General features: G+C 40.2%; 6 protein-coding genes, 3 long non-coding RNA genes and 6 other non-coding genes across 15 annotated transcripts; 8 read left to right on the top strand and 7 right to left on the bottom strand.

Moving 5' to 3' along the window:
- Positions 1-7,007: 7,007 nt before the first annotated feature.
- On the bottom strand, positions 7,008-7,448 carry LOC108025098 (cecropin-C). The gene is made up of 2 exons (XM_017095360.3): positions 7,277-7,448; positions 7,008-7,206 (listed from the first exon to the last, which is right to left on the bottom strand). Exons 1-2 carry the CDS (start codon positions 7,373-7,375, stop codon positions 7,114-7,116), a joined length of 192 nt encoding a protein of 63 aa, XP_016950849.1. The 5' UTR covers positions 7,376-7,448; the 3' UTR covers positions 7,008-7,113.
- Positions 7,449-10,118: 2,670 nt separating this feature from the next.
- On the top strand, positions 10,119-10,756 carry LOC108025100 (cecropin-B). Its single transcript, XM_017095363.3, has 2 exons — positions 10,119-10,446; positions 10,500-10,756. The coding sequence occupies exons 1-2, from the start codon at positions 10,348-10,350 to the stop codon at positions 10,590-10,592; spliced, it is 192 nt and encodes a 63-aa protein (XP_016950852.1). The 5' UTR covers positions 10,119-10,347; the 3' UTR covers positions 10,593-10,756.
- Positions 10,757-10,997: 241 nt separating this feature from the next.
- LOC127011513 (cecropin-2-like) lies at positions 10,998-11,640 on the bottom strand. The gene is made up of 2 exons (XM_050888515.1): positions 11,484-11,640; positions 10,998-11,426 (listed from the first exon to the last, which is right to left on the bottom strand). Exons 1-2 carry the CDS (start codon positions 11,580-11,582, stop codon positions 11,334-11,336), a joined length of 192 nt encoding a protein of 63 aa, XP_050744472.1. The 5' UTR covers positions 11,583-11,640; the 3' UTR covers positions 10,998-11,333.
- A 785-nt stretch (positions 11,641-12,425) lies between these two features.
- Positions 12,426-12,831, bottom strand: LOC108025040 (cecropin-A2-like). Its single transcript, XM_017095296.2, has 2 exons — positions 12,665-12,831; positions 12,426-12,604 (listed from the first exon to the last, which is right to left on the bottom strand). Exons 1-2 carry the CDS (start codon positions 12,761-12,763, stop codon positions 12,503-12,505), a joined length of 201 nt encoding a protein of 66 aa, XP_016950785.1. The 5' UTR covers positions 12,764-12,831; the 3' UTR covers positions 12,426-12,502.
- Positions 12,832-13,218: 387 nt separating this feature from the next.
- On the bottom strand, positions 13,219-13,661 carry LOC127011514 (uncharacterized). The gene is made up of 2 exons (XR_007764513.1): positions 13,513-13,661; positions 13,219-13,455 (listed from the first exon to the last, which is right to left on the bottom strand). It is a non-coding gene; the product is annotated as an uncharacterized LOC127011514 (long non-coding RNA).
- Positions 13,662-14,144: 483 nt separating this feature from the next.
- LOC108025041 (cecropin-2) lies at positions 14,145-14,572 on the bottom strand. Its single transcript, XM_017095297.3, has 2 exons — positions 14,386-14,572; positions 14,145-14,326 (listed from the first exon to the last, which is right to left on the bottom strand). Exons 1-2 carry the CDS (start codon positions 14,482-14,484, stop codon positions 14,234-14,236), a joined length of 192 nt encoding a protein of 63 aa, XP_016950786.1. The 5' UTR covers positions 14,485-14,572; the 3' UTR covers positions 14,145-14,233.
- A 1,068-nt stretch (positions 14,573-15,640) lies between these two features.
- LOC108025183 (uncharacterized) lies at positions 15,641-16,055 on the bottom strand. Its single transcript, XR_001768199.3, has 2 exons — positions 15,878-16,055; positions 15,641-15,811 (listed from the first exon to the last, which is right to left on the bottom strand). It is a non-coding gene; the product is annotated as an uncharacterized LOC108025183 (long non-coding RNA).
- A 492-nt stretch (positions 16,056-16,547) lies between these two features.
- LOC108025192 (uncharacterized) lies at positions 16,548-16,904 on the bottom strand. The gene is made up of 2 exons (XR_001768200.2): positions 16,757-16,904; positions 16,548-16,698 (listed from the first exon to the last, which is right to left on the bottom strand). It is a non-coding gene; the product is annotated as an uncharacterized LOC108025192 (long non-coding RNA).
- A 3,589-nt stretch (positions 16,905-20,493) lies between these two features.
- Positions 20,494-23,086, top strand: LOC108025430 (40S ribosomal protein S7). The gene is made up of 4 exons (XM_017095918.2): positions 20,494-20,569; positions 20,804-20,971; positions 21,032-21,364; positions 22,870-23,086. Exons 2-4 carry the CDS (start codon positions 20,804-20,806, stop codon positions 22,951-22,953), a joined length of 585 nt encoding a protein of 194 aa, XP_016951407.1. The 5' UTR covers positions 20,494-20,569; the 3' UTR covers positions 22,954-23,086.
- Positions 21,573-21,716, top strand: LOC122817822 (small nucleolar RNA psi18S-1377). The gene has a single exon (XR_006367393.1). It is a non-coding gene; the product is annotated as a small nucleolar RNA psi18S-1377 (small nucleolar RNA).
- Positions 21,800-21,945, top strand: LOC122817826 (small nucleolar RNA psi18S-1377). The gene has a single exon (XR_006367397.1). It is a non-coding gene; the product is annotated as a small nucleolar RNA psi18S-1377 (small nucleolar RNA).
- On the top strand, positions 21,971-22,116 carry LOC122817827 (small nucleolar RNA psi18S-1377). Its single transcript, XR_006367398.1, has one exon. It is a non-coding gene; the product is annotated as a small nucleolar RNA psi18S-1377 (small nucleolar RNA).
- LOC122817821 (small nucleolar RNA psi18S-1377) lies at positions 22,146-22,284 on the top strand. The gene has a single exon (XR_006367392.1). It is a non-coding gene; the product is annotated as a small nucleolar RNA psi18S-1377 (small nucleolar RNA).
- Positions 22,315-22,452, top strand: LOC122817824 (small nucleolar RNA psi18S-1377). Its single transcript, XR_006367395.1, has one exon. It is a non-coding gene; the product is annotated as a small nucleolar RNA psi18S-1377 (small nucleolar RNA).
- Positions 22,476-22,614, top strand: LOC122817825 (small nucleolar RNA psi18S-1377). The gene has a single exon (XR_006367396.1). It is a non-coding gene; the product is annotated as a small nucleolar RNA psi18S-1377 (small nucleolar RNA).
- Positions 23,087-26,102: the final 3,016 nt, after the last annotated feature.

Raw genomic sequence — 26,102 nt, 5'->3', positions numbered from 1 at the left:
TGTCAAATTTGACAGTTGCCCTCGCACGGGTGGCAACCCTGGTCGGCGGGGAAGCCCACGGGCGCGGCAATCCCGGCAGCTGGTCAACCTGTTTGAGGTTGCAAGCTCAAGCGACAAATGTGCCACGCAGAGGACTTTAAATTCAATTCACACACAATGACTTTCAATTAGACAGCTGGACGCCGAGTGCGGGAAGGGGTTGTGCAAATCGGGGGAAAACACTTTCTCCGGCTGGTCAAGTGGTCAACGGTCTGTTAATTGGCCAACACGGAGGCTAAAAGGGTTGAAGGTTGCCATGATGATGATGCTGCTGGGCGAACTTCAAAACGCATTTTACGCTCGTTAGGTCCTGTTGGGAGGTCTTCAATTTAGAGGGGTTAAAAGGACACTGCTGGTCATCGAGGGACTTTTTGGCCCCCCGACTAATCAATGTATTCATGAGTCGAAAACGGTACAGTCACGCGTAGGATGGCTAAGAGATACTTTTCACACACCTCATCCCCCAAGTCGGCTCATTCGCTGGGAATCAGTGTTAACACGAAGTGCAAATCAAATTTGCCTCAACTTGCCATTTTTCAAGCTGTCACTAGCACTCATGGCCTTCATCCCGACCCTAACCCCGCTTCCCTTGTTTTCTCAGATCGCAATCTTCTCATGACACAATGAAGATGCGAACAAACATATTGACAGCTCGTTGCCATTTAGCGAAATGTTTAAATAAAAATTTGCATTCATTTAGCGGCAATGATTTCGCCGCCAGAAGGAAGTTATTCCTTTGGCAGTGCTGGCTGCTTGGCTGGTTTATAGCTAACAAGGGTAATTGGTAAAAAATTTAGATTTAAAATTTGGCATTGAAAACTCAATCCTGAAACTTATCAGTATGCACCTAAATAGGAAGATGGAAGAGATGAAGTACATTTTTATAAATTAAACTTATCTTTTATAAAAATCTTTGAGGCCCTTTTAAATTTTATAAACCTTATAAAGTAAAATGTTAGTGGTTTACAAAGGCTTAAACAATTTTATTTTAATAAGTCTTATATGTTTTTAAGCCCATATCTAAATTCATAGATTTGAGAATTATAAAAAGTATGTTTATCATTTTTATTGTAATCTATTACCTGGTTACCTTCAAGCTACTCTGCTGCATTTTCTGGGCATCTCTGCTCGCCACCCTCCAAAAGAAGTGGCAAACTGCCATTGGCGCCAATCAGCAACACGTCAAAAGTAACTGGCTCTCGAAGACACTTACCAACTCCGTGGAACTCGGCGCAACATATGTTCCAGCCAACTTCCTTTGCGAATTTATAAAATTGCGAATGCCGCGACGAACACAATAGCTGGGGAGGATTCTACTTTTTTTCGGATTCCTTGGGTGAAAGTGTCCTGGCGTGACAGAAATGATTTGGGCGTTGATGTCATCAGCATCAGCATCAAAATTTAGACGTTGCGATTGTAAAAATTAATGATGTTTTGTCGCTAAATAGTTGGGCTGGGAATCAGGGCACATGTGTGACGGAGTGACTTCCTGGGAGAAGAGAAGGACTTTCCATATCCGTTTGCAATTTTTAAGCCCTGTGCAAAGTGTTTTCGTTGGCTTTTCTTTGGGTTTCACTGGGGCTTTTCCTCTTCCGTCGCTGGCGCGTAAATTGACACGACTTTGCTTTCTTTTCCCCTATTTTTTCCTTTCTGCCTCGTTATGCTAATGTCCTTTGGGCCGTAAAAAAAAGAGTTTTGATTAATGATGCCACTAGATGATGCAAAGCCGTCGCAGCTGGCCCACCTATCTAGAATTGTTATTAAAAAATATGGTAAAGCCCTGTGGAAAACTCTCCGCTTACACTCCGCTTCTAGTTTTCCTTTTGAGGGGTAGCTTCATATCAGGTTAGCCTCGAGTTACGCTACTTTACTCTTTCAATATTTAATCAATGCTGAGAGCAAACAATCAACCAACGAACCAACAAGGCTGGGAAACCGAACCTTAATCAAAAAATCAAACAATTGACATTCAATATGGTCTAATTTTTTACGCTGCCATTAAACAAATTATTGGGGAAGTTCGATGGCGAGATGAAAAACCCGAAACGAGTCCTGGCAGGCCATTTCCCCAGAGGACCTGGAGAACATATCAATAAACCAAACAACGGCCAGGACAAACAATGCCTCTGAAGAGGATGGCAAAGAAAACTGAGCCCTAGATGGGTAATTGAAAAATGGCAATGAAACTCTATATAGAGCACGGGCCATCCCGTAATTGGGGAAAGCTGAGCACGACTGTACTGGGCAACGAGGTCAGAGGTCAGACTGTACCTGCCGCTGACAGGAGTACAAAGAGCGACAATAATCGCGCCAAATTTTGTGTAAAATGAGGCGGAATCGTTGGGAAAACTCAGAAAAACTCTCTGCAAGATTCACGCATAATTAAGTGCACTCAAAAGGTGGCCGCACAATATACACTTCCTTTGGAGCACTTGAAAAAACTCCGACATAATTTAAAAACATAAGAATTTATTTATTTGGGAATCCTTTTTGATTATTATTCTAATAACATTTATAATGAAAAACGGAAAAATATTTACGATAGGCTGAAATATACCACTGAAACTATTAAATAATATATCATCAAAAAGTAGGCAACACTATTTTGTATCTTATCTTTTTTCATTGCATACTTTAAGACGCCTTAATAAGAGTTTTGAGAGCACGTCCATTTTTCTGCTTTATATCAGAACTAATTAACAAATTTATACTTATATTTTTATAGAAGCAGTTAATAGGATTTCACTTTCATTATTATTTTTCTCAGTGCAGATTCGAGCTAAGCAGTGCCAAAAACCGTACCAGAACAGGACAAGAATTCACATTTACATAATGCTCTTTAGAGGGCAGAGGATTTATGTGTGGCACTTGAGTGCCGCAAATTAATTCAAATGAAATGCGTCCAGAACTTAATCCTCTGGTCCATTGTTGTCCTGGATGTCCTGGATAACCAGCCCCTTTCAGGACGACTAATTTGGTGCAAGCGCGACACCTAGGAATCGCTTTCTCTTCTTTGATTTGCGCTAATCGCAGCAGTGTCAGCCACCAGGAGAACTTGGTGTTTGCCTCGTTTCCGCGTTTAATCACCCCTGGCACAAGGTCCTTTGTTCGCCGGCACAGAGACCCTGGGAGACCCAGATTCCGAGATGACAGAAATCAGAGCAAAACTAATTTCCCGTTAATGAGGGTCGCTCGTCCAATTTTCCTCATTTTCTTGGATTCCTTCTTTGACCCTGATTACGAATTTTTCCCACTCACCCACACATGCGCCTCATTAATAATTTTTTCGCCACTCGCTGCCAGGATCGAGATTAATTTACGCCTCGAAAGGATCTGACGTGTGCCTGTCAGTCGGAAATGTCTCTCTTTTTCGGACCAGCGCCTTCTTTCATCCTCGTAATAGTATTAGGATGTGGCTGGGGAAGTCCTGACTCAGTTTTCCCTACTTTGGGGGCGGAGCTGCGCTGAGGCGTCAAATTGTTATTAATTGAAAGTCAAAAGTTTGCTGTGCGGTGCCAGTTTTAATTGGATTGTTCGCTTATCTGTGCGAGAATTAATTAATGAAAAATCAGCAACGGAATATGAGGAAAGCTGTTCAATACAATGAGGTTAGTACTCTATACATGGCAATGAAATACTCGTACATAGATATTTATGATAAATAAACACTCAACTCCACACATTTTTAATAATTGGTAATGTTATAAAAGTTGCACTTTTTGTAACAATCTGTTTTTGAATGTTTAAGGTAATGTATCTTATTTTAACTTTTCAGTGTTCTTTCCTCCCATCATCGGTATTCCTAATAAAAAACCCTGAGCCCATGAGGTCATCCAGTGGTGACGCATTAAGTGAGGCCCTAACTCCGCCCCTTGGGCATTCATATTCATATTGCCGAGTGGAATTTTCGGCACTGCGACCTATCTATCTCTCCTCACGCGATCTGATCTATGGGATCTCATTGGGAGGCAGTCGCCTGGAAGCTGACAACAATTGAATTGATTTTATTGCCCGGGAAAGTTATGCGCTGACAGGACCTTGGTTCACTGGATGGGCACAATGTCTCGGGTTCGGCAGGATGAACACAATAAAAAGTGCCTATATGCCGATGCCAAACAATTTCATTTCGTTTGCCCTGAAAAGGCACCCAAAAGCCCGGCCATTGTTGTTGGACTGTTTATTAAATTGTTGGTCCAAAAGGGGTGAGTCACTTATGCCAGCGGAGGGGGTCCAAGTCCGGACCCACCTTTGTTAATCGTCAAGCCGGCAATAAATCTTGGCCTTGCCAGGGAATCCCGGTTGCGTATGTGTAATTCCCGACTTGACATTTTCCACGAGCACTCCACTACCCACTCGCACATTTATTTTGCCATAGACAAAGGACGCGGACCGGAGGGCAAGGGTTCGGGGAGAAATATTTCATAAATTGAATTGTTTTGCATTGTTGTCGCCCGAAGAGTGCTGCTCTTATTTCGCATTGCCTGACAAATCCGAGTGAAAAGCATCCAATATGAGTTCTCGAGGGCAGACAAGTGTGCACATGTATGGGTTGTGTATCTGTGTGATTTATAACTGATTTCTAGCTTTATTTTTTCAATGTTTTAACTTTTATAAATAATTTTCTTCTTCTAATTTAAATCTTTTAATGCTAATTGTGTTTCCGCTTGAGTTCATTCGATTTATCATTAAGTTCGTTATTTTTGAGACATGGATTTGATTTGTTCCTCCGCATGTACTTTTTTTGTTTTCGATAAGAATTTGTACACTGGCACTCTAATCATGTGATATCAAGACTGCTTCTGGGAATTTAAAAAATATGTATAAATACTTATACAAAAGCATTAAAAGAAACATTGTTGTTTAGCTAAATATTAATATTTTATAATATAGTACTTCTGGCTTTCAGATTTCATAAGTTATGCCTCTCAGTATATACAGTTTTTGAAATAGTCGGGTATATAGTATTGTGTACTTTCAACACCTTGATACACGAAGAGGATTAAAGAGTTGAGTGTACTTTAGCGGAAGTCCTGGGTCCTCGTTAGCTGCCTGGGAAATACGATTATGGCGTTTTAAATATGATAAATTGTCGCTCAGAGCTCTCAAATGGAATTGCCAGAAAGTGAAACCGCAGCTTACTTTGTGGACTGGATAGGACGGGGTACCATTTCCAACTGCTTCTGACACTCTGGAGAGCGAATTGAATTTAAATTTGTTGATTATGCTCGGGTGGTGCGAATAATGGTCGTATTGAGCCATAAAAGAAATTAAGTCAAACATTATTCTTGGCCGAGCACCCCGTCTGTGGGGAATATATTTTAAAACAACTTTCACCACCTCTGAACTGGCTGGGCAAATATTATTGATACATCGGCGGCTTCTCAATGGCTGGTGAACGATTTCTGGAGAGGATTTCGGTTTTCAAGGGGCCATCCAAGCGGGGGGCCACATACTTATTCCACTTAACCCGCAGCTACAACGCATATTACGCTTTTTGGCAACAGATTCTCGAGTGCTGTTCGAGGGGCTTACGCATGGTTTTCCGGGATTTGCTTTATGAAAATTTCAAATTTTACAATCTGCGCCACGGGAGGGCCGACTCAGGAAATTGCACCACGAGTCTACCTCTCCTTTTTATTTTTTATGTAATTTCAAAATGATTATTACTGCGAGGGGGTGGCGGAAATCAATGCATAAATTACAAAACACAGCCGGCAGACAAAGGCCGATCTTTATTGTTATTCAAATTCAAATCATTTGGCAGCTGCCACGGCTCCAACTTGAGGGCTCCGAGGCGCCGGGAACGGTGATAATGATTGACTGGCAGACAATCCCGGTCTAATCTGTCAATAATTCAGAGCATGTGCTCTGGCTTTTCGCGCTTTCCAGCCCGAGGCGTCGAGTTTTGGCCGCCAAGCTGTCGATTTCCCAGGCGAGTTGGCCTAATCCGCGGCAGAGCCGTGTAATTAGGCCGCCGCGACATCGGAAGTGCCTTTAGAATTGATTCGGATGCGGTTTTTAAATTCAGCTTCGGGCGCTTTTATTGGAAAAATAAGTACTTGAAAAAATGGAAAATATTGCCTGCTCGAAGGGTTTGTTACCAAATGCTGAACAGCTTTTTTTATCAGATAAAAAATGCATTTAGAATGTAAATCTTCGTTGGTATATTGTTGCAATGGGACATTTTCTAACAACTTCGTTACTTTTATCTAACACCTACATATATTCTATGTTTTATTATCAAATAAATATTTATTCATAAACACGAATTTATTGACTAACAGAATATTACAATTTACTTATTTTTGGTTAGTTATGTCTGGCAGATTTATAGAGTTTTAAAAACACATTACATTTCATACTACGTTTTGTCGTGGAAGGCAAACCTTTATGCGTATTAACATATTATGGAAACTGTATTTTTTGGTACTTACTCTGAAAATCCCATTAATTTTATATGACCATCCACACAGATATTCCAATTTAATTACCCCCCCTCCGAGTGTTTTCCTTTCGCGAAACCTGTGGATCGTTTGCACGCGGGCTCCGATAATTTAATGTAAACTTTGCGGTCACGTGGCGCGACCTCCGCTCTCATGTAAGTAAATCAAAGCAAATGGCCAGCCGAACACACAAAATGCGAAGTACACGGCACAACACACAGCACACATGGGCCAAGGGCAACTCTCACCCACTTCCAGCATTTGGGCACCCCGAGACCCCGCCCTGAAAAGGGTCCGCAAGTCGCAAGTGTTTTGACATTTAAACGCGTTTTGTGCCCGAAATGACCGCCAACAAGAGGTGGACCCGGGGCACAAGGTCGACGGCCCAAGGGAGCCCTTACACTTGTGCCCTCGTCCCGAGAATGCCCGGGAAAACTGTGGGAAACGGGAAAAGCCCAGCCCACCCTGGGAAAGTGTAATCAACCCGGGCAACACCGTAAACATAGACACATATGCACATGCAAATTACGGGGATGTAAGCTAGTTTATTCCTATGTGTGATTGCAAATAAATAAGTGTGTGTAATTAAGCAGGTGTCCTGGCGAGAAGCCCTTTGCAGGACTTTTAGAGCTCATCCTCTGGCGGTGGCTGCCACATTGGCGGCTTGTTGCGCAATCCCCAGACCTTGAATGGTGGCATCTCGAGTGTGCTGGCCAATGCGCTCCTTAAGAACAAGCATATAACATACATTATAACATTTGATTACTATAATTATATCTTTTAAAATAACTTACAATTCTCTTGCCCAATTTCTTCAGCCAACCTGCTTCAGATTGTCCGAAACTAATCGCCAGGATGAGGGCCACGAACACGAAGATCTTGTTGAAGTTCATAGTGGGATATCTGGATAGGATTCCTTGGTTTTAGAAAAGATATTCAGCTGGGGCTGCGGGAACTGAGCGACTGATGATCGGACCTGTGGCAATGGCACCTTTATAGCGCAGACAGCGGTTCTGATAAGGTGTCGAGGGGGATTTTTTCGCCGCGAGGTGGATCCCCTTCTTTATGCGGCACCTAAATTATCTGTTTGTCCAGCTGCTAATAAAAATAGAGCTTTCCAAGGGATGAAACAGCCCACGCTTTTGGGCATTTAATATTTATCACTTTTAGAAGAAAGCGAACATTTGATTTACTACTTTGATTTAGCTACTGTTTCTCGTAAACTCTGTTAAGCCCATGAATATTTAAAGCTTTTCTTACATTACCTATTTTATAACTTTGGTATTTAAAACTGATATATAGACAGCCTAAAAATGGTCATTTACAAACCGAAGAGCAGGATTAATTCACCATAAACACACTCACGCAACTGTACTTGATTTCTAAGAGGGGGATGGCCCGGGTCTCAGACCTTTTCACATTGGCAAACAGTATCAACCACCACGAAAATGTAACTTTAATTTCAACCATAAAAAACCAACTCGAGGGGCACACAATAGACTCGCAAAGACAACAAATGAATTAAGCCGGCAGGGAGGATACATGGATATAAGCCCATTGGGGTGGAGAGGGGACTAGGAGTAGGGCAAAACCGAGGATGATGGGCGCCCTGTCAGGATATGCCACTAATTTCCTTAACAAGTAAAAACGCTTTATCCATCTTGGGCCTTGACTGCGCTTCCTTTCCGAACCGATGTTGCTCCTTTCCGGTTGCATGGCCTCTGCGAAATGTAAATAAAATCGCTCGAATTAACCGCTGAGTGACAGCTACAAGTGGCAGACGGGGACACAATGGAGGGAGCCGCCAGTCCTGCGTCATAACCGCCAGGACCGAGTCATCCTCATCCCCATCCTCTGGAGCAGCCGGAGCTGGTGGAGCCCACAGCAGCGGAAGTAAGTCAGTAAATGCCGCAACTGGTTCCGAAGGATGGCTCAACTACTCCAGCTGGAGGGAGGCACTCCCAGATGACAGGAGACTTAAATGACATTAAGGTGAGGAAACGGTTTGGGAGGTGAGCTACTACTAATTCTGGAGGGGAACTTATAGAAAAGTAGAGAAACTTGATGGTAAGTACAAGAAAGATACTTCTCAAATATGTATCTTTTGTTGTCTCAGGTTATATAATTTCAATCCTAGCGCTATTTTTTATTTATTTGTTATTGAAAACCCACTTTTGTACTACATTTGATTTTATCTTATATATTATTTGTATAAAGTTTGTAGAATGACTCAGTCGATTTTCAGCGACCTTATAAGCAGGCTTCCCCGGGCTCGAAATTCCCGTCCCAGTTGGCCAAGATTAACAGTCCACCTGGAGACAATGGCTGTGTCAATGTTTGAGCATCTTGGCCTTGCCTCCTCGATAGGGAAATAATCAGCAGATGCCGTCGGGGAACTTTTTGCCTGGGATTCACATTGACAGAGACAGCGGCACCTAAATTGATAAACGAGAGTTCCACTGATAAAGAACAACGACCATACAGCCAGAGGAGAGGCAAGAATCAGCTCAATTACGGGTGTGCCCCGCACCTTCAAGTCTGAGAGATCACTCACCTAAATCACAACAATAAATAATCCGATCTACTGGCTGTGGGTTCCCACTTATTGGGGGTAGAGAAATCACCCGCGTGCAGTTCCATTCATAAAACTCAGTCATAGTAAAAACCGTAGACCCATTACGAGGGGTATTTACTGGGTGCACATTACTTAGCATATAAAACATAGAAAAAGCTCTAATTAACTGGTTTATTAAGCGTAGGTTAAATGAGGTTCTCTACTCAAATAAGACATTCTTCTAACAGTCACCCGGTATCTGTAAGATCCGTCGTATCTAAACATCTGTTGACTAACAATGCCCTAAGTCATCAATTAAGACTAGTTCGAGGTACTGCGTATGTGTCAGTAGATTCTACGATCGTTCAACCCGTTGAGTAATCGCCAGTTGTTGTTTTGTGTAGTTTTTTGTTTTCTGAGTTCTGTTGTGGGGAAGCCAATGAAGCGGGCTTGCTGATTAATCCATTTCGCCGGCCGCTCGAATGTTTGGCGGTATTTCCCGAACTTTTTATTCAAATTGCTTGTAACCACAACTAGTGGAATTTATTACTTTTTGAGTGGGTAAAAGAAGGGAGTGTTTATTCAGATTTGTAGTAGAGATACCTTAAAAAGCTATGGGGGTAGGGGGGATTTCTTATGTTCAGGAAATAGGTGAGAGGTGGAAACACAGTTGCTATGCCGAGAGATTATAGGAATTCAGTTGTTAGCCCTACTGATAAGCCATCGCATTGTGATTACTGGAAGTGATGCCGGTAAGGCGACAAGGGGTACTTTTCCGGCAAATATGCATGAAGAGCCACGAACCTTTCTCTTCATTGAGACTGGATCCTAGCAGTTCCATTAAAAATCACTCCAAATAACTATTACTATTTTACCATCGAATCTCCAAAGTTAGGGGTAGAAACAGTTTTCGCGCAAGAACAGCACTGCGTAATATACTAGCCACAACATTTTAAATGAATAGAAAGCAGACGTTGTAAATTGCGCTGAAATACAGAGATATAGCTGAGGTACTACACCTACAGAAAGGAACTCAGTATTAAACTTTACGTACCACCGAGCGGACGGATTTTAAAACTCTTCATTCTGTTCTAATAAGCTGATACAACTCGAGCATTTAATTTTGGGTTGAAAGTTCTGATCTGAGTCCATCTTGTGAACCTTTGTCGCGTCAAAAAAATCCCCGTCTGTGCAGCAGCATCTTGTTTTCGCTATATAAGCTCAATATCTTCGATGCCCAGTCATCAGTCTCTCAGTTCCCAGTGCAACCACAGCTTTCTTTCAATCCGGAAATAAACCAGCAATCTCATCATGAACTTCAACAGTATCTTCGTCTTCGTGGCCCTCATCTTGGCCATCAGTTTGGGAAGTTCAGAGGCCGGCTGGCTTAAGAAGCTGGGGAAGAAAATCGTCAGTATTCCTCTTAAAAATAAATATGCCAATATTAATTTACGTATTTATAGGAACGCATTGGGCAGCACACTCGGGATGCCACCATCCAGGTCATCGGGATTGCTCAACAGGCCGCCAATGTGGCAGCCACCGCTCGAGGTTAAAAAATCTCGAGAACGCTCACCACACCACTTAGACTTCCTGTTAATCTAATTTATTTAATAGTAATCCCCCAAACACACACCAAAACGTGTTCCATATGTCAATCTAAAGAAAAACATATATAAAAAAACCAATAAATATAATTAAAATAAAAATAATTAAAAAATCAAGTGCTGATAACGTGTTCATTCACATTCATGACCTATGTGTTTTCTTTACAGGCAGTTTTGGCAAATTATTTCAGGCTTTTCACTTTTAAAACAAGCGACATGAGGTTCCAAAAATATTGCGCAAAAAGCCCGGCTTTTCCATACAATTCCTATGATTTTATAAAACTAAATAATTTTTATACATTTACTAACAGTTTTAAAGTGTACTGATAATAAAAAGGAGTAAAAGCAAGGAAATATGTTTTTCTGTAATTTATTTGTGATGTTGTACTTAGAATTTAATTTAATAAGAATGTGTATGATTTTGTATTTATTCCTTGTTGACAAAGTAAGTATTTATGCCAATAGCCGGTGATCTACCGCCCACGACAGTATACATTCAGCAACGAAATATGTTTCGTGTAATTATAAAAAAGAATTAATTAGCTAAAAGACACATTTTTTGTTTAACCTAATTGCTGAAAAAAAAGAATTCGATATTTTAAATTAATTTTGAGGGAATTAAAATTTTGTTGGCCAATTTCAGTTTGGTAGTTTTTAAATAAATAAATAAGGTCCTAGTGAACTTCAAACTCATCCTCTAGCTGTGGCAGCCACATCGGCGGCCTGTTGTGCGATCCCCAGGCCCTGGATGGTGGCATCTCGAGTGTGCTGGCCAACTCGTTCCTGTGGAGGAAAATCAGCTTAAGTCTCAGATAAAATCTGTAAAAACTTAGGACTTACAATTTTCTTGCCAATTTTCTTTAGCCAGCCAGCCTCAGATTGTCCCAGGCTGATGGCCAGGATGAGCGCGACGAATACGAAGATTTTGTAGAGGTTCATGGAGATTTAACTGGGTTGTAGGGCAAATAACTTTTGCTTCAGATATTACTGTCGCAATGAGAACTGGACTACTGTGGATGCACCACGAATGGAAAGAGCTTTTATAGAAAAATCAGCCTATACATCGGTTCCTGATAAGAGGGGGATTTTCACCACGGAAAAAGTCCACTGGATTGAATCCAGAATCAGATTTGGGGGCTTTTGCACTCTTTTTTGTTTTATTGAAGCACTATTTATTATTTGCTGAATATAAGATAATTTTAAGAAGATTTTATGCACAATATTATATTGACTTTTGAAGTAATTTTATTTTTAAAATACTCTTTCCAATTCAACTACTGCAATTTCTTAGAATAGCACTTGAAAATTATCCTTTTTGACTGCCTCTGGCTGTGGCTGCGACGTCGGCTGCCTTCTGTCCGACCTCGATGACCTGAAGGGTGGCGTTTTTAATGTACAGCAATGTGTCCTCCTGCGAAAGGTTCTTTTCTATTATTTAAACTCTAAACCAGGCGCTTCGACGAAAATCCACTCACAGTTCTTTCTTTAAATTTGCGTAAAATATTAGCTTCCGCTTGGCTCCAGAAAATAGCCATAAAAAGCGCAATAACAGCGAGGATCTTATGGAAATTCATGATTCGTAGGTTTTATTGCTTTTCTGTTCAAAGACGGCGGGGTTTCCCGAATACGAGCACTAGGCGACTGTTAAGACTAACATAGAAGGCTGGGCTATTTATAGGCGATTAGACGGCTTGAAAGGTCGCAGATAAGGCAATGCTGATTAAGTTCATAGCAAAATAAGTTTGCATTTCAGCTGTTGTACAATTATTTTGGATAAGATAGTTATTTTTCACATGTTTTATTTCTTAGGACAATACAATAAATAGGATTTTTTAATCATAGATATGAACAGCTGTTGATCATCGCGGTCCACCTCGGGCAGTTGCTGCCACATTGGCGGCCTGCTGAGCGATGCCCAGACCCTGGATGGTGGCATCTCGGGTGTGCTGGCCCACGCGTTCCTATAAAAAATAGAGCGATATTAATATACCATTCATAACTTTACATTATATAATACTCACAATTTTCTTGCCAATTTTCTTGAGCCACCCAGCCTCCGATTGTCCCAAGCTGATGGCCAGGATGAGGGCCACAAAAACGAAGATCTGCTTGAAGTTCATGGTGATTTAAATTCAGGGAAAGCAGAAGTAGTTATTCCTTTGATATTGCTTCTGCAGTGACAGCTGAGCGACTGATGATTGCAACAGAAAGGTTGAGCGCTTTTATAGGCGAATAAGTTTACAAGTCGCCGCCTGATAAGGCCTAGCCGGGGATTTTTTTGCGGAAAAAGTACACCGGAGGAAGCCAAGCCCGGTCGAAGTCACTCTGAGCAACTGGACCGAAGAGTCCAAATCGGATTCAGGGGGTTTTTATATGATTGACATGGCTTGGCTCAGGGATTTACTCACCATTGGGATGTACCATTAAATTCAAAAATTTTAAGAAAAAATACATTTTCAGTTTTAGAACCCACAACACATCATACAACATATGGTCAATACGCTTTAAGGTTAGTAATTGGAAAAATATTATTCATGATTAAATTATTTATTTGTTGAAATATAAAACAAAAGAGTAGAAGCTTTAATTTTATTTATTTTAACACTGATAAGACATATCGGTTGCGTTTTGAAACGTTTTATAGTAAATCATTTCATAAATTCTTCAAAACCTTGTTATTTCTTACTGATAAAAATATCATTCAATCAATATAAAATTATAAACCCTTGGCAGTAATTGCGACATTGCCTGCTTTCACGCCGACCTCTGCTACGTGCATAGTTGCATTGAAAGCATACAACCCAACTCCCTTCTGTGGAAATCAATTTTACTCAGATCCAATGAAAATCTCTGAAGGAAAACAACTTACAAGAGTTTTGCCAACATCATGTATCCAGGCAGCCCTCGATTGCCCTATGTTGATAGCCAGCAGAAGGAACGCAAAGCCGAATATGTTTTTAAAGTTCATTCTTATTTCTTTCAAAACTGACTAATTGAGTTTAATCTGTTTTACTGGGCAATTGGCGAATGCTAACTGGAATTTAAAAGCAAGCCCCTTTATAGGGAAAAACACTTGTTCATTGAGAGATAAGACGTAATCGTGGATTTTCCCAAGAGATTTCAAAAATATTGGGAAGGGTCAAGATCTTAACATAATTAATTGCTTGGGTCTCATGCCTTTATGACACCATCTTTCAATTCTATTTACTGGCTGAATTTTGTATTTATTTTGACAAGAAACCTGATAAGGTTGGTAAGATAACGTTGATTTTTTTTTTGTTTATTTTAATTTATTTTACTGTTTCCCATGTTAGTTACGATGCCCGACGATCGAAAGCTGCCAATAAATTACCCCCAACAGGTCGGCAAGAAATCATTCGAAGTTACTAAAAACACTAGATTCTAAATCTGAACTTTATCTATTAACTGTAATGCATAATATGATGAATTCTGGTTGTGCTTGTAAGCTTGAATTTCTTATAAAACTAATTAAAAATGGTGTACTTTTTCTCAGAAATTTTATTTACTTAGAGCCATAGAATAAATAATAGTTTAAATTTATATCCATATTTGACGGATATTCATCGCAGTTAACCCCGAGCAGTTGCTGCCACATTGGCAGCTTGTTGCGCGATTCCCAGACCCTGGATGGTGGCATCTCGAGTATGCTGGCCAACACGTTCCTGTAAAAATAGTCGGGAGTTAATTTCAAAATAAAAGTATTACAAAACGAAGGGCTTACAATTTTCTTGCCAATTTTCTTTAGCCAGCCAGCCTCCGATTGTCCCAAACTGATGGCCAAGATGAGGGCGACGAAAACGAAGATCTTGTAGAAGTTCATGTCGAAGTTGCTGGTTTGTTTTTGTTGATTACAAGAAGTCGAAAGTAGTTGATACTGAGAGGGATTTCAGCGACTGATGACTGGGTTACGAAAGGCATCAGCTTTTATAGGCAAACGGATCGCACAAAAGCGCTGCCGATAAGGCTAAGGGGATTTTTCGCTTAGCGAAAAAGTACACAAGCCAGTCGGAATCAGATTCTACGGATTCAGATGCATACTCAAACCAAAATAACCAAGTGATATTTTAAAAACCCATTGCCAGATAAGAGTAATAAATACAAAAATGTTCTTACTAAGCACATACGAATTTATAAATATATTTTCAACTGTTATGGGTTAACTATGTTTGTAATGGGCTAATGCTTCAATTGTTTTTTCAGCAAGCCCTCTTCCTTTACCTTTAATATTCACAATGTCGCTATCCTGAAAAAAGTAGTTAATATTAATCTTAATTACTGCTATGATGGATAGTTAAAACATACAATCTTTTCAAGTACTCGAAAAATTAGTTTTGCTTCGGATTGTCCCATGGCCAAAATAACAGTGAGGAAAACAAAGATCAAAAAGATTTTCATTATCTGGTTTTTTGGTTGAAGAAAGAAAATAATTGTAATTGTACTATGAGGAAGAATGTAAAGAAACTGATGAGCTGGTTTAAAATCGCACCTTTTTTATAGACAATAGATATTCAGAAAGCACTGCCGTTTATTTTTAAGGGACGATTTTAGTTAATTACCATACAAAACGTGATTTTGCATTTTTCTGGCTTGCTCAGTTATATTCATATTCATTTTTTTTAAAGAAAAAAGATAAAACTTAAGATAGATAGGGCACGTGCAAGCCACAAAATGTCTAGTTCAGGAACCCTTGTATTTTTTTGGTTTTTCGTAAGTTATAGTCAATATCATAACAAACTATTAGTTTCTGGTGTGATTTATATATATTTATTAACTAAAAATCGACTAATTATGTCAGCTGATAAATGCTTAGTTCGGATTTAGGAGGAAATCAGTTTGGGAGAACGAAAAATAAATTGAATAAAACAAAGCGCATCCTAACAGCTCCTAAAAAAGGAACAACTAAACGCCTTCAGTTCTGCGTATTTTCGGTGAGAGCTTTTGTATGTCAATTACAGGAGGAAAAAATGTGAAAAGTCTTGGAGATTTAGAATGTTCGCCTTGTCAAAGGTTAACTCGAACAATACATTTATTGAAAAATATTAAGTTATTACGCCAGAGTCCATGCTTCATACGGCCTTGGTAAGGGATTTCTCAATGGGCTCAGCTATACGCAATCCAATTTTTGCTAGCTTGTGGAATATTTCCTCCTAAAGTAAACGGAAATAAATGTATTTACTTTGAAATAAAATATCTCCTGGAAGGCGTCGTCAAACCAGTTGTTGAAAAGGTCCGATAAAAATAGCCTCCGACTGTCCCAAGATGGCCAAAATGAGGGCGACGACGATAAAGATCGCAAAGTATTTCATAGTAAAATTGCTGGGACTTGAAAATGTAAAATATGTGGACTGATGTTCCCGGTGCGACTGATGGCTTATTCTAAAAAGGCAACCGTTTTTATAGGCAAAAGAACGCTTCCAACAATAAGTAGGTTATAGTTAGTAGGTACTTAAAACCGTTTTATTCATGATCACATTGCTTTCATGGAAAAATGTTAATCAGTGTAAGCGTTTCTGTAGAAAACACATAATCAATATAAGCTGTTTAAAAAAACGTGCACGGATTTCCTAATAAATATTTATTTATTTTTAACCCAACAACATCTTTGTTAATGGCAACATAAATTAAGTTTAGTAAAATCTATTTTGTTTTCTTCAGCTTGGTATTCACCATTATAATGTTAACCCAAACATGTTAAAAGATGATACCATTTGTTATGTATTTATTACATTTTTGAGATACATTTTAACATAACTGTTTTTAAAAACTGACCTTTGTTATGTAAAATATAAATAACGAAACCTAAAAATATGTTTATACGTCTTTACTTGTTTCTACATTTTTAAGGACTAGCAAGCCTGGTCTAAAATGAAAACTCCACAAACATTACATTAAATAAGCATCATTTATTTATTTCAAACAATACATTTTTTGAAAGTAATAGATACAGTTGCTGTCGTCACTTTTCCCTGAGCATATTACCGATGGGATTAGTAATTTTGAATCCCATTTGTGCGGCGTTGTGCGCTATTTCCTCCTGTAAAAATACACATGTTTTACTTGGTTCATAATATTTTTTGAAAGGGTCAACCAACCAGTTTTTTTAAGAAGTCAACGATAAGAGTACTCGATTCACCCTGATGGATGATGGCCAAAAGGAGGGCGACGAGGATGAATACTGAAAAGTAATTCATATTTATTTTTGATTTTCCGAACGTTGCTTGGTGAGCCAATGTGAATTTTGCTACTGATGACTTACTCAGAAAGGCAAGAGCTTTTATAGGCTTAAGTGGGGGAAAATACGTTGGCAATAATAAGTAGTTTTAATAAATATTAATATTTCAACTTAAAAACAATGTATTTTTATATTTGTTTTTTGGAACTTTAAAGGTCGTTACAATAGCAGTTTTCCATTTTGTTCTTTGAAAATCTCGGCGACCCACTCTAAGGGCGAAACGCACATGCGCTGCGCAGGAATTCCTAGAATGCCTAGAATTCCTAGAATGTATTATAGCCTTTTTAGTTTCCGAAATTGACTCTACTAACGTGCATACATATATAAAAACTCTACTAACGTATATAAAAAATGTTTAAAGAAAAACAGAGTTTGCGAGTTAATCAATCATTTATTTGAAACAAAATAACTAAAATAGTACAGACGTAAAAAAAATATTTACTTCTTACTGCTTACTAGTTTTAAAGAGGGCAATCTACTAACTAGTAGACCAATAATAACTAAAAAATCAAACTTTTACCTAATGTTTATTAGTTATTATTGGTCATTATTACTCCAGAGACCTTTGGTTTTTATTGGCAGGGTTGAAAATAAGTTGTTTACAGATTATTCGGCGCTATTAATATTTATTTATTTTGTAATCTTTCAAAATATATGCCCATATCTTTATATTTGTTTTTACATATTAAACAACAGTTTATGCTTCAACATTTTTTATTTGCGAAAATTCAAATCACATTAAAAGAAACATAGAGTTCAAAGCTTAATGAACTTATTGCTTTTAACAGTACTTTTTTAAAAATTACTTCTTAAGACTTCCTACTATAGCACCAGCGAAGGGCTTTGTAAGTTCAATCCCCTTTTGTACCACGTTGTGCGCTAGTTCCTCCTGCAAATATAGAAATAAGTATAGATTCTTTAAAAGATCTTACTGTGTGTAGAAAAGAGCCTACCAGTTTTTGAAAGAAATCAATGATAGGAGTATTCCCCGATTGTCCCTGGTGACTGATGGCCAAGAGGAGGGCGACAACTACGAAGACCGAAAAGTAGTTCATCTTTTTTTTCTGATTTTCCGAAGGGGTTTTTTCGAACAACGAGAACTTTACTACTGACAACTTGGTCAGAAAAGCAAATGCTTTTATGGGCTTTGAAGGCCGAAAATACGTTGCTAGTAATAAGCAGGTTCAGTAAATAGTACATTTTTAACTTTAATGCGGTATATGTATATTCATGAGTTTGTTTCTTTTAAAGGTCGTGCAAATATTTTACCGATAAGCCTCACAAAAGTATTTGCCCAGAATTCTGAAACTTGTCTGTTCGTCCACAAGAATTAAAAAACAAGAAAGGAAGTTGACTTCGGCAAGCCGAAGTTTGTATAACCTTGCAGCTATAATTCTAAAAGTATAAAAATGTATATTCCCAATATTATAAGATAATATGTCAAAAAGCCCCAAAGCTATAATTTGTTTCACATTATTTCCCACCAATTATCCGTTCGTTGCTGTGACAGCTATATGATATAGTCGTCCGATTTTAATAAAATTTAATTCGAAATTCAGAACTAATTAAAAAATGTTATTCAGAACTAATTAAAAAATGTTATTTTCAAGCTCATAAGGTTATATGTTAAAAAACTCGAAAGATATAATTTTTTTAAAACTTTTTCCCCGATAGTTCCTATGGGAGTTATAAGATATAGTTGTCCGATCCGGCTGGTTCCGAATTATTTACTACCTGCAATAGAAAGAAGACTTTTGGGAAAGTTTCAGCCCAATAGCTTTAAAACTGAGAGACTAATTGACTGAAATTATAATACCCTCTGCAAGGGTATAAAAATAAATTATGAACAGAAAATATTTCCTAGTTTCAAAGTACTATATAACGGGATGGGAATTATTTTATGTTTTAAAGGACACTTTTAAAATTAAAATTATTTTTAAAATTGGCGACCTAGCCAAAGGGCCATAAAAAAGGAGTTGGCAAAGTGGTTCGGCACAAGCAATAATACGCCACCCGAAACCACTGCAGCCTTCTCGTCTTTCTCCGTTTTATACTAAGGAGAGAAACGAACTTTGGATTTGATTCAACAAACATATGCTTCTTTAATGAAATTATTGTTTTTAAATAGTACATTTATTAAAAATTACTCCTTTAAACTTCCTGTTATGGCACCAGCGATGGGCTTCGCAAATTCAATCCCCTTTTGTACTATGCTGTGCGCTAGATCCTCCTGCAAGAATAGGAACAACTATAGTTTCTGTAAAACATCTTACTTTTTGAAGGCTGGTTATCTCACCACTTTTTGAAAGAAATCCAGGATTGGCGTATCCGCCGATTGTCCCTGATGGCTGATGGCCAAAACGAGGACGACGACGATGAAGATTGAATAGTAATTCATAATTATATTTATTGCTCTTCCAATAGTGGGAACTGTGAAGCTGATGAATTAGTCAAAAAGCTATAAGCTTTTATAGGAAATACAACGCTGAAAACCGTTGCCAATAATAAGTAGACTAAATAAATATTAAAAGGTTAACTTTTAAATTATTTTAGTACTGTAGAGCTTCCCTTTTTTGAATTTTATGTAAAACTCGAAAAAATCGGGAGTTATGCTAATTGCAAAATTTTATATCAATGAAAGAATGTTTTTGAGCCTAAAGAACATTTTTCTTTCTCTTTTTTCTCTAGCTCAAGGTCTGTATACAAATTTAAAACTCGTCAGACCGATGTTCGAGTTTTCGAAGTTGGACTGTATGTTTATGTTCTTGTTTTGACATTCAATGTGCTTGCGACAATTGTATGCATGAGCATATTTCTCTCCTGAAATAACGACAAAACTTAGAGTCATCAAAACCTCAAGTCATTAAAAAATCTTTAAAAAACACGTACAAGTTTTAAATAAATATTAATTCTCATCTGGAGGCGGGCTAGCGCCACCTGTCGGCACATGCCGCAACAGCAGCGGAGACACACACTGCCAAACCATGGACACAAACCTTTATTGTGGAAATACATTTATATTTCAGACTGCAGTAATTACACAGCAACAATAATGTATTTGTTAAAAAAAGGCTTTTTATATTTAAATTTTTATGAAAACTATCAACAGATTGGCATAATTTATTATTGATATTATTTTGATACAAGAAAGTTGTACTAGTGGTATATTTTTCAGAATTCGGCCCCGTTTACACTAGGCTGAACAATTTAATAGGTACGGTATTCCCTTAAGTCTTGAGTTGCTGAATTTTTGAATTAGGCACAGATGTTTTTTAAGAGTTTCTTAAAAAAATAATTGTAAAACAATCTTTCGATAACAAGAGTTACTTATTTTATTAAAAATAATCACTATTATATAGATATCTGCGAACCACTTATCGAAGAATCAAGCAAGAGATGATATTTGCATCTATGTTAGTTATTCTCAGCAATTTAAAATTAAGAAAAAATGTTGTATAAGTGTAGTTCCGAAAAATTTGAGAATAAGGTAAAGTATTACAATTAGTTTATAAAAATAAAAGTAATACCCCATACGGCTTCCTTCTAGTATATTTTGAGCTTGAAAATGGTATTGTTGGTATATTCTAGCGATTACACCGGGTATTTTATGGATTTTCGTCATCACACTGACCGCGTGGTCCGACTTCCTTTTCCTGTCAAATAGTCGACTAAGGTGGTACTTTTTTTCTTTCGCCGCTGAAAATGGCCAAATTCCGCGTTAACCACAACGCAGTGCAGCAAAATATTGAGAGAAAACGTGCGAGGGGGAGATCCTCCGGAGGAACCAGTGAAATGCTGGCGGAATGCCGGCGATTCGCGACTGTACTGCGTTGTGGTGGGGCGGCTTACCTCAGCGATTTGTGTTTTTAACTAACTGAAACCCGAAATGCGGTGCTGACAATTGCAGATGGCTATCGGCTCCAAGATTATCAAGCCCGGCGGCGCGGATCCCGATGATTTCGAGAAGTCCATTGCCCAGGCCCTGGTGGAACTCGAGGCCAACAGCGACCTGAAGCCCTACCTGCGGGATCTGCACATCACCCGTGCCCGCGAGATCGAGTTCGGCAGCAAGAAGGTATAACCTAAGTGGACATGAACAAACTGCCAGTTGTACTATAACCCAGTTTCCCCCCAGGCCGTCATCATCTACGTGCCCATTCCACAGCAGAAGGTGTTCCAGAAGATCCAGATCATCCTGGTCCGCGAGCTGGAGAAGAAGTTCTCGGGCAAGCACGTCGTCGTGATTGGCGAGCGCAAGATTCTGCCCAAGCCCACGCGCAAGGCGCGCAACCCCCTCAAGCAGAAGCGTCCCCGCTCCAGGACTCTGACCGCTGTGTACGACGCCATCCTCGAGGATCTGGTCTTCCCCGCCGAGATCGTGGGCAAGCGCATCCGCGTCAAGCTGGACGGCTCCCAGCTGGTCAAGGTGCACCTGGACAAGAACCAGCAGACCACCATCGAACACAAAGTGAGCTTTAGAACCAGAACTCTCTATAAGGGGGGTGTGCATCGTGTGTTTTGAGGAGCGTACCCTCGATATTTGGGCTTCCTTTGCCGTGGAGCCCAATCTTCGCCAGGGGACGCAGAACATTCAGGCCAGTTACTCGTTATTGCAGGCATTACAAGCCTCTGCGGACCTGCATCTCCAAATATTGGCCACACTCTGGTCTCAAGCAACGTTCTTGTGTTATTCGCTGGCAGTCTTAGCCAAAGCCAGTGATTGTCAAACAGAACGTATAGTAAAAACCAGGCAGCTAATCACTCCATAATGTTGAGCCGGCTTGCCAGGGCTTCTGCATTACTAAATGTATGCCACATTCCTACATCTTCATTATTTGAAGTGCCCTTTGATACAGCAGTTTAGAACTTCAGGAGATGCCAATTATACACACGTTTTATAGGACCGTTTTTGTGTTATTTGCTGGAAGTTGTATCCAAAGCCAGTGATTGTCAAACAGAACGTAGACTATACACCAGGCAGCTACTCACTCCATAATGTTTATCCTACGACAATCAGGGATTCTGCATTACTAAAGGCTTGCTACATGCCTATTAGGGAAAGGATATTCTTGGATCCCTTTAGTTTTATTTGCTGGTTGCTTTATTCACAATCAGCGGTTGTCAAACAGAACGCAGATCATACTCCAGGCAGCTACTCACTCCATAATGTTTATCCTACTTCAGCTAGGGATTCTGCATTACTAAATGCTTGTCACACGCAGATATATGAACCTAAATAGATCGCCACACCGTTCTTGTGTTATTTGCTGGACGTTTTCCCTAGTCCAGCGATCGTCAAACAGAACGCATAGCAAAGCAACTAATCACTCCATAATGATGGGCCTACTTTGACCAGGGCCTCCTCATTACTAAATGTTTGCTACAGTCCACAACTCATTAGGAACCTTGTCTTCAACACCGTTCTTGTGTTATTTGCTAAGCGGTTACCCAAGCTCAGCGATTGTCAAACAGAACGCAAAGTAAAGGCAGCTAATCACTCCATAATGTTGAGCCGACTTGCCAGGGCTTCAGCATTACTATATGCGCGCCACACTTATGTCAACACCTCGATTCCAGCACCGTTCTTGTGTTATTTGCTGGACGTTTCAAAAGTCCAGTGACTGTCAAACAGAACGCAAACCAAAACGCAACTAATCACTCCATAATGGTGCGTCTAACTAGCCAGGACTACATCATTACTAAATGATTGCGACATTACTAGACTATGCTTACTATTGCTTTGAAACCACACACGATGCACTACGACAGCCGCCTATTTGCCTCCCGAGCGCCGTTTATTTCGCCTGGTGCCTCGGGACTTCCTATATAAGCGGGAGATCAATCCAGCTCTCCGTGCGATATCTTCGCTGCAGTTTTCCTGCTGCAGCGGAGGTCACGGCAGCTGTACACCCTACCATAAGCCTAAAACCCTTGAGATCGTGCCACTAATATTTGATGTTTCCCCTCCTCCAGGTCGACACCTTCACCTCGGTCTACAAGAAGCTGACTGGTCGCGATGTTACCTTCGAATTCCCCGACAACTACCTGAATGTCTAGAGCGGGTTCTCGTTAGCAAGTCGCATTGGTTCGCCGGTTCATCTGGGAAAATCACCGCTATTCTGTAGTGCAGAAGATGAGTTTTTTACATGAGCTAGAGAACGTGAATAAAAATTAAACAATTTAAAACTAAGCCAACCTCCAATCAAGCCGACCTCCGCTCTGTTGTCCTGTAATTAATCAGCGCTAATGGGGTCTACCTTCGTTTGACATGTAATCCTTTGGAACAGCATTGTCCTGCTGGGATGTCTCACACAGTATGATTAAGGGCAGCCATAAAAGGCGTCATTATATGGAAGACTGGAGCTCTTTTGTGCCATGTGCTGTCTTCTGCTGCTTAATTAAAAAGTGAACTTCGTATGTTCATTATAAGAGATCCAAATTGTAGCTTTTATTTGAAAGCAGCACGTGTGTCAAAAGGGGTTAATCCTGTGGTGCGTCTCATTTGCATGTGCTGTAATAATAGGTTTTCCAGAATTTGGTTAAATTACACGCTTTACGCTTCTGAATAACCACATGTGTGATTGGGGGTGGTGGCAATTTGATAGTGTGGGTTTTCTGGGACTGATTAATTTTTGATTTTCGGGAGCAGAAAGCTCCGGCATGGAACACCCTATTTAAAGCTTTTTAACCGCCAGTTTGAAGGGTTTAAAAACAATTTCTTCATAGGGTTGTCCCCTAGTTTCAGGATTTTTTAAAAGTAGTTATAGGTTAGCATGTTGTTTTGTACAGTTTTGGAACCTAGTTATAGGTTTTTAATAGTAATTTTCTGCTTTGGATATACACTTTCTCCTGAAACCCCTTCGTGTGTTTTTGTTTTATCACCAAATCAGTATAGTCACTGCGTTGACCAGAAAGGCTTTGTTTAACCAGAAGGCTCCTGGTTTATTTAAGGCTCTGCTGCATTCCTGCCCACTTAAGCTGCCCCAGTCGATTGATTGCAGCTCTGAAATTCAATTAGAAGCCGCCGCGAAATCACGCAATTCCCCACTTCCGAAGGGCTACAAGCAAGGGGAACTACGGGCAATGAAATTAATACTGGGGGTTAAAGTCAGCGGACTGACAGGACATGAACATGAAAACGAACACGAATGGTGCTTTAAGTTGGGCAGCTCTCCCTGCTCCCTAATAGTGCTCGTGGCACTTTCGATTTCCGACAAATTGTTGATGTTGTGTTTTTGGGGGACTGTTGTGTCTGGGGAATTCCCGGCGGGTGGCGGCGTCGCAAGGGGGCGTGACCCCTGGGCGAGACAGGTGCTGCGTTGACAAGTTGGTGGGATTTCTGGGGGCGGTGGCCGCCGACTATCGGTGATTCCATCTAAATGACCCCGCCGGGTCATCTATTATTGATGTTGCCTAATTGTGCGCCATTCTAGACGAGCGGTTGTCATTAGGGGTGCTGTTCTGCGGGCGGCGGGGGTGGTGTGGTCTCCGTTCGTCCTTGGACCCGCCGCTGCGTAATGTCGTCTTGAGCAACTCCGTTCCACACCCTAATTAAAACGCAGCCCACACATTCGAGGGCAGTTTGTATGTAGATTTTATTTGACATGTGCTGGGCGGAGAATGTTTATGACAGCCGCAGTTCGGTTCCCACCACATCCTGGCGCTGGGCTGGGGATGGTGAGACCCCTCCAGGACGCGTCAGCGCCTTGACAAATTATTATGTCATCTGTGACGATGGCGACGGATTTCTGAGTCACGCCTGGGAATCACAATCTGCAGTGAGCGTGCCTGAGTTATCAGTGGGTGACCAATCAGTCACTGGCTTATTAATCCATTAAAGTGTGGTGCGGTTTTGAGTTTGCAAGGATTGCTCACAAAATTTTATAACTAAGACTACAATTCTATTTTTTAATATATTTTTATTACCTAATGAACTTAGTGAAAATATATATACCTTAAATATTATACTGATTTTGAACTTAGTTCTTCGTTACTGATAAGATAATCCGTATAAATGTGCACTTAAATGCTGATTTAAATTTCGGGCTAGCTAATTTCTGCGTAACTAGCTTTTTATATCAGGGCAATAACAAAATAATACCACGAATCCATATCAGCTTTGAGAGCTAGTGCAAGCATTATCGCAAGCACACAAAAAGTAAACGTACAGTACCATTTCAGTATATGAAATCAACATAAAATATGCCACAAAGTTATCGAAAGCACAGAAAAATAAGTTATTACGTACAATACCATTTCATTATATAATTCCCAATTGAGTGCGGGAATTGGATAGAATATTTTTCGGAAGGTGAAGTCCGCGGTTGTAGGAAGTTTATCAGCTTGTCGGTTGATCGGCTTTGAGCACTGGAATCCGCAGTGCACCTTTGGGTTTATAAGGGGCGGACTCGGGGGGATCTGCTGTGCGTCGAACCAAAGAGTCGGAGTGGGCCAGACACTGGCTGATAAGCCCCGATAAACCAGCTATGAGGTTGGTAAATCATCCAGTGAGCCCCCTGCCGTCTGATGACCGCACAGGCATCGTTCAGAATCTCTTGCCTCGCTGCGTTTTCTATATTTATCCAGAGCTAGCGTTACATCATGCCACTAAAGATGTTTTTTCGAAAGGAGGCAATAAATTATGAGTATTACCAGGGCGAGTGGATTTCACTCGGTGCTGTTTTTATTTATAAGTCATACGTTTTTTACGCTTATCGTAGCCCGAAGGAATTTAGGTAGTTGCAGCGATAGCTTCGAAATTGGGCTTCCGGTTTTGGAACGGGCTTAAAAAACGAGGTTTTCCCCTATAGAAGCGAGCTAATCTCTAACCTCTTTCGGTGTTATTATCGGTAGACAAAACATGAAAATATGGCAGACCCTCTATCTATAAAAACCAGAAAGTGAGAAAGAAAACCGATAAAAGCGACGAGGCGATCATAGGCAACAAACAAGTGGAGAGAAACTTGGGCTTCACTCTCCCCCGCTCTGGGAAAAGTGGGCCAGTGGGAAGAGTGAGCGACGGCGACTGGGAACTTGGCCGATATTTACAGCGCTGGGATCTCACGCGATGACGAAACGCGGCCCTCGCGGCCCACTACTCGTATACGTGCTGTGGGCTCCTCTTGGCCACTCGCCTCGAGTGCCGTATTGAGTATACGACCCGTTGCCGGCTTCGCGGCTGTTGCTGCTCTGCCGACGCCAGCGTC

The sequence above is a fragment of the Drosophila biarmipes genome, chromosome 3R (assembly GCF_025231255.1).
Source record: "Drosophila biarmipes strain raj3 chromosome 3R, RU_DBia_V1.1, whole genome shotgun sequence".
Taxonomy (NCBI): domain Eukaryota; kingdom Metazoa; phylum Arthropoda; class Insecta; order Diptera; family Drosophilidae; genus Drosophila; species Drosophila biarmipes.
This window is presented reverse-complemented; position numbering and strand designations above follow the sequence as displayed.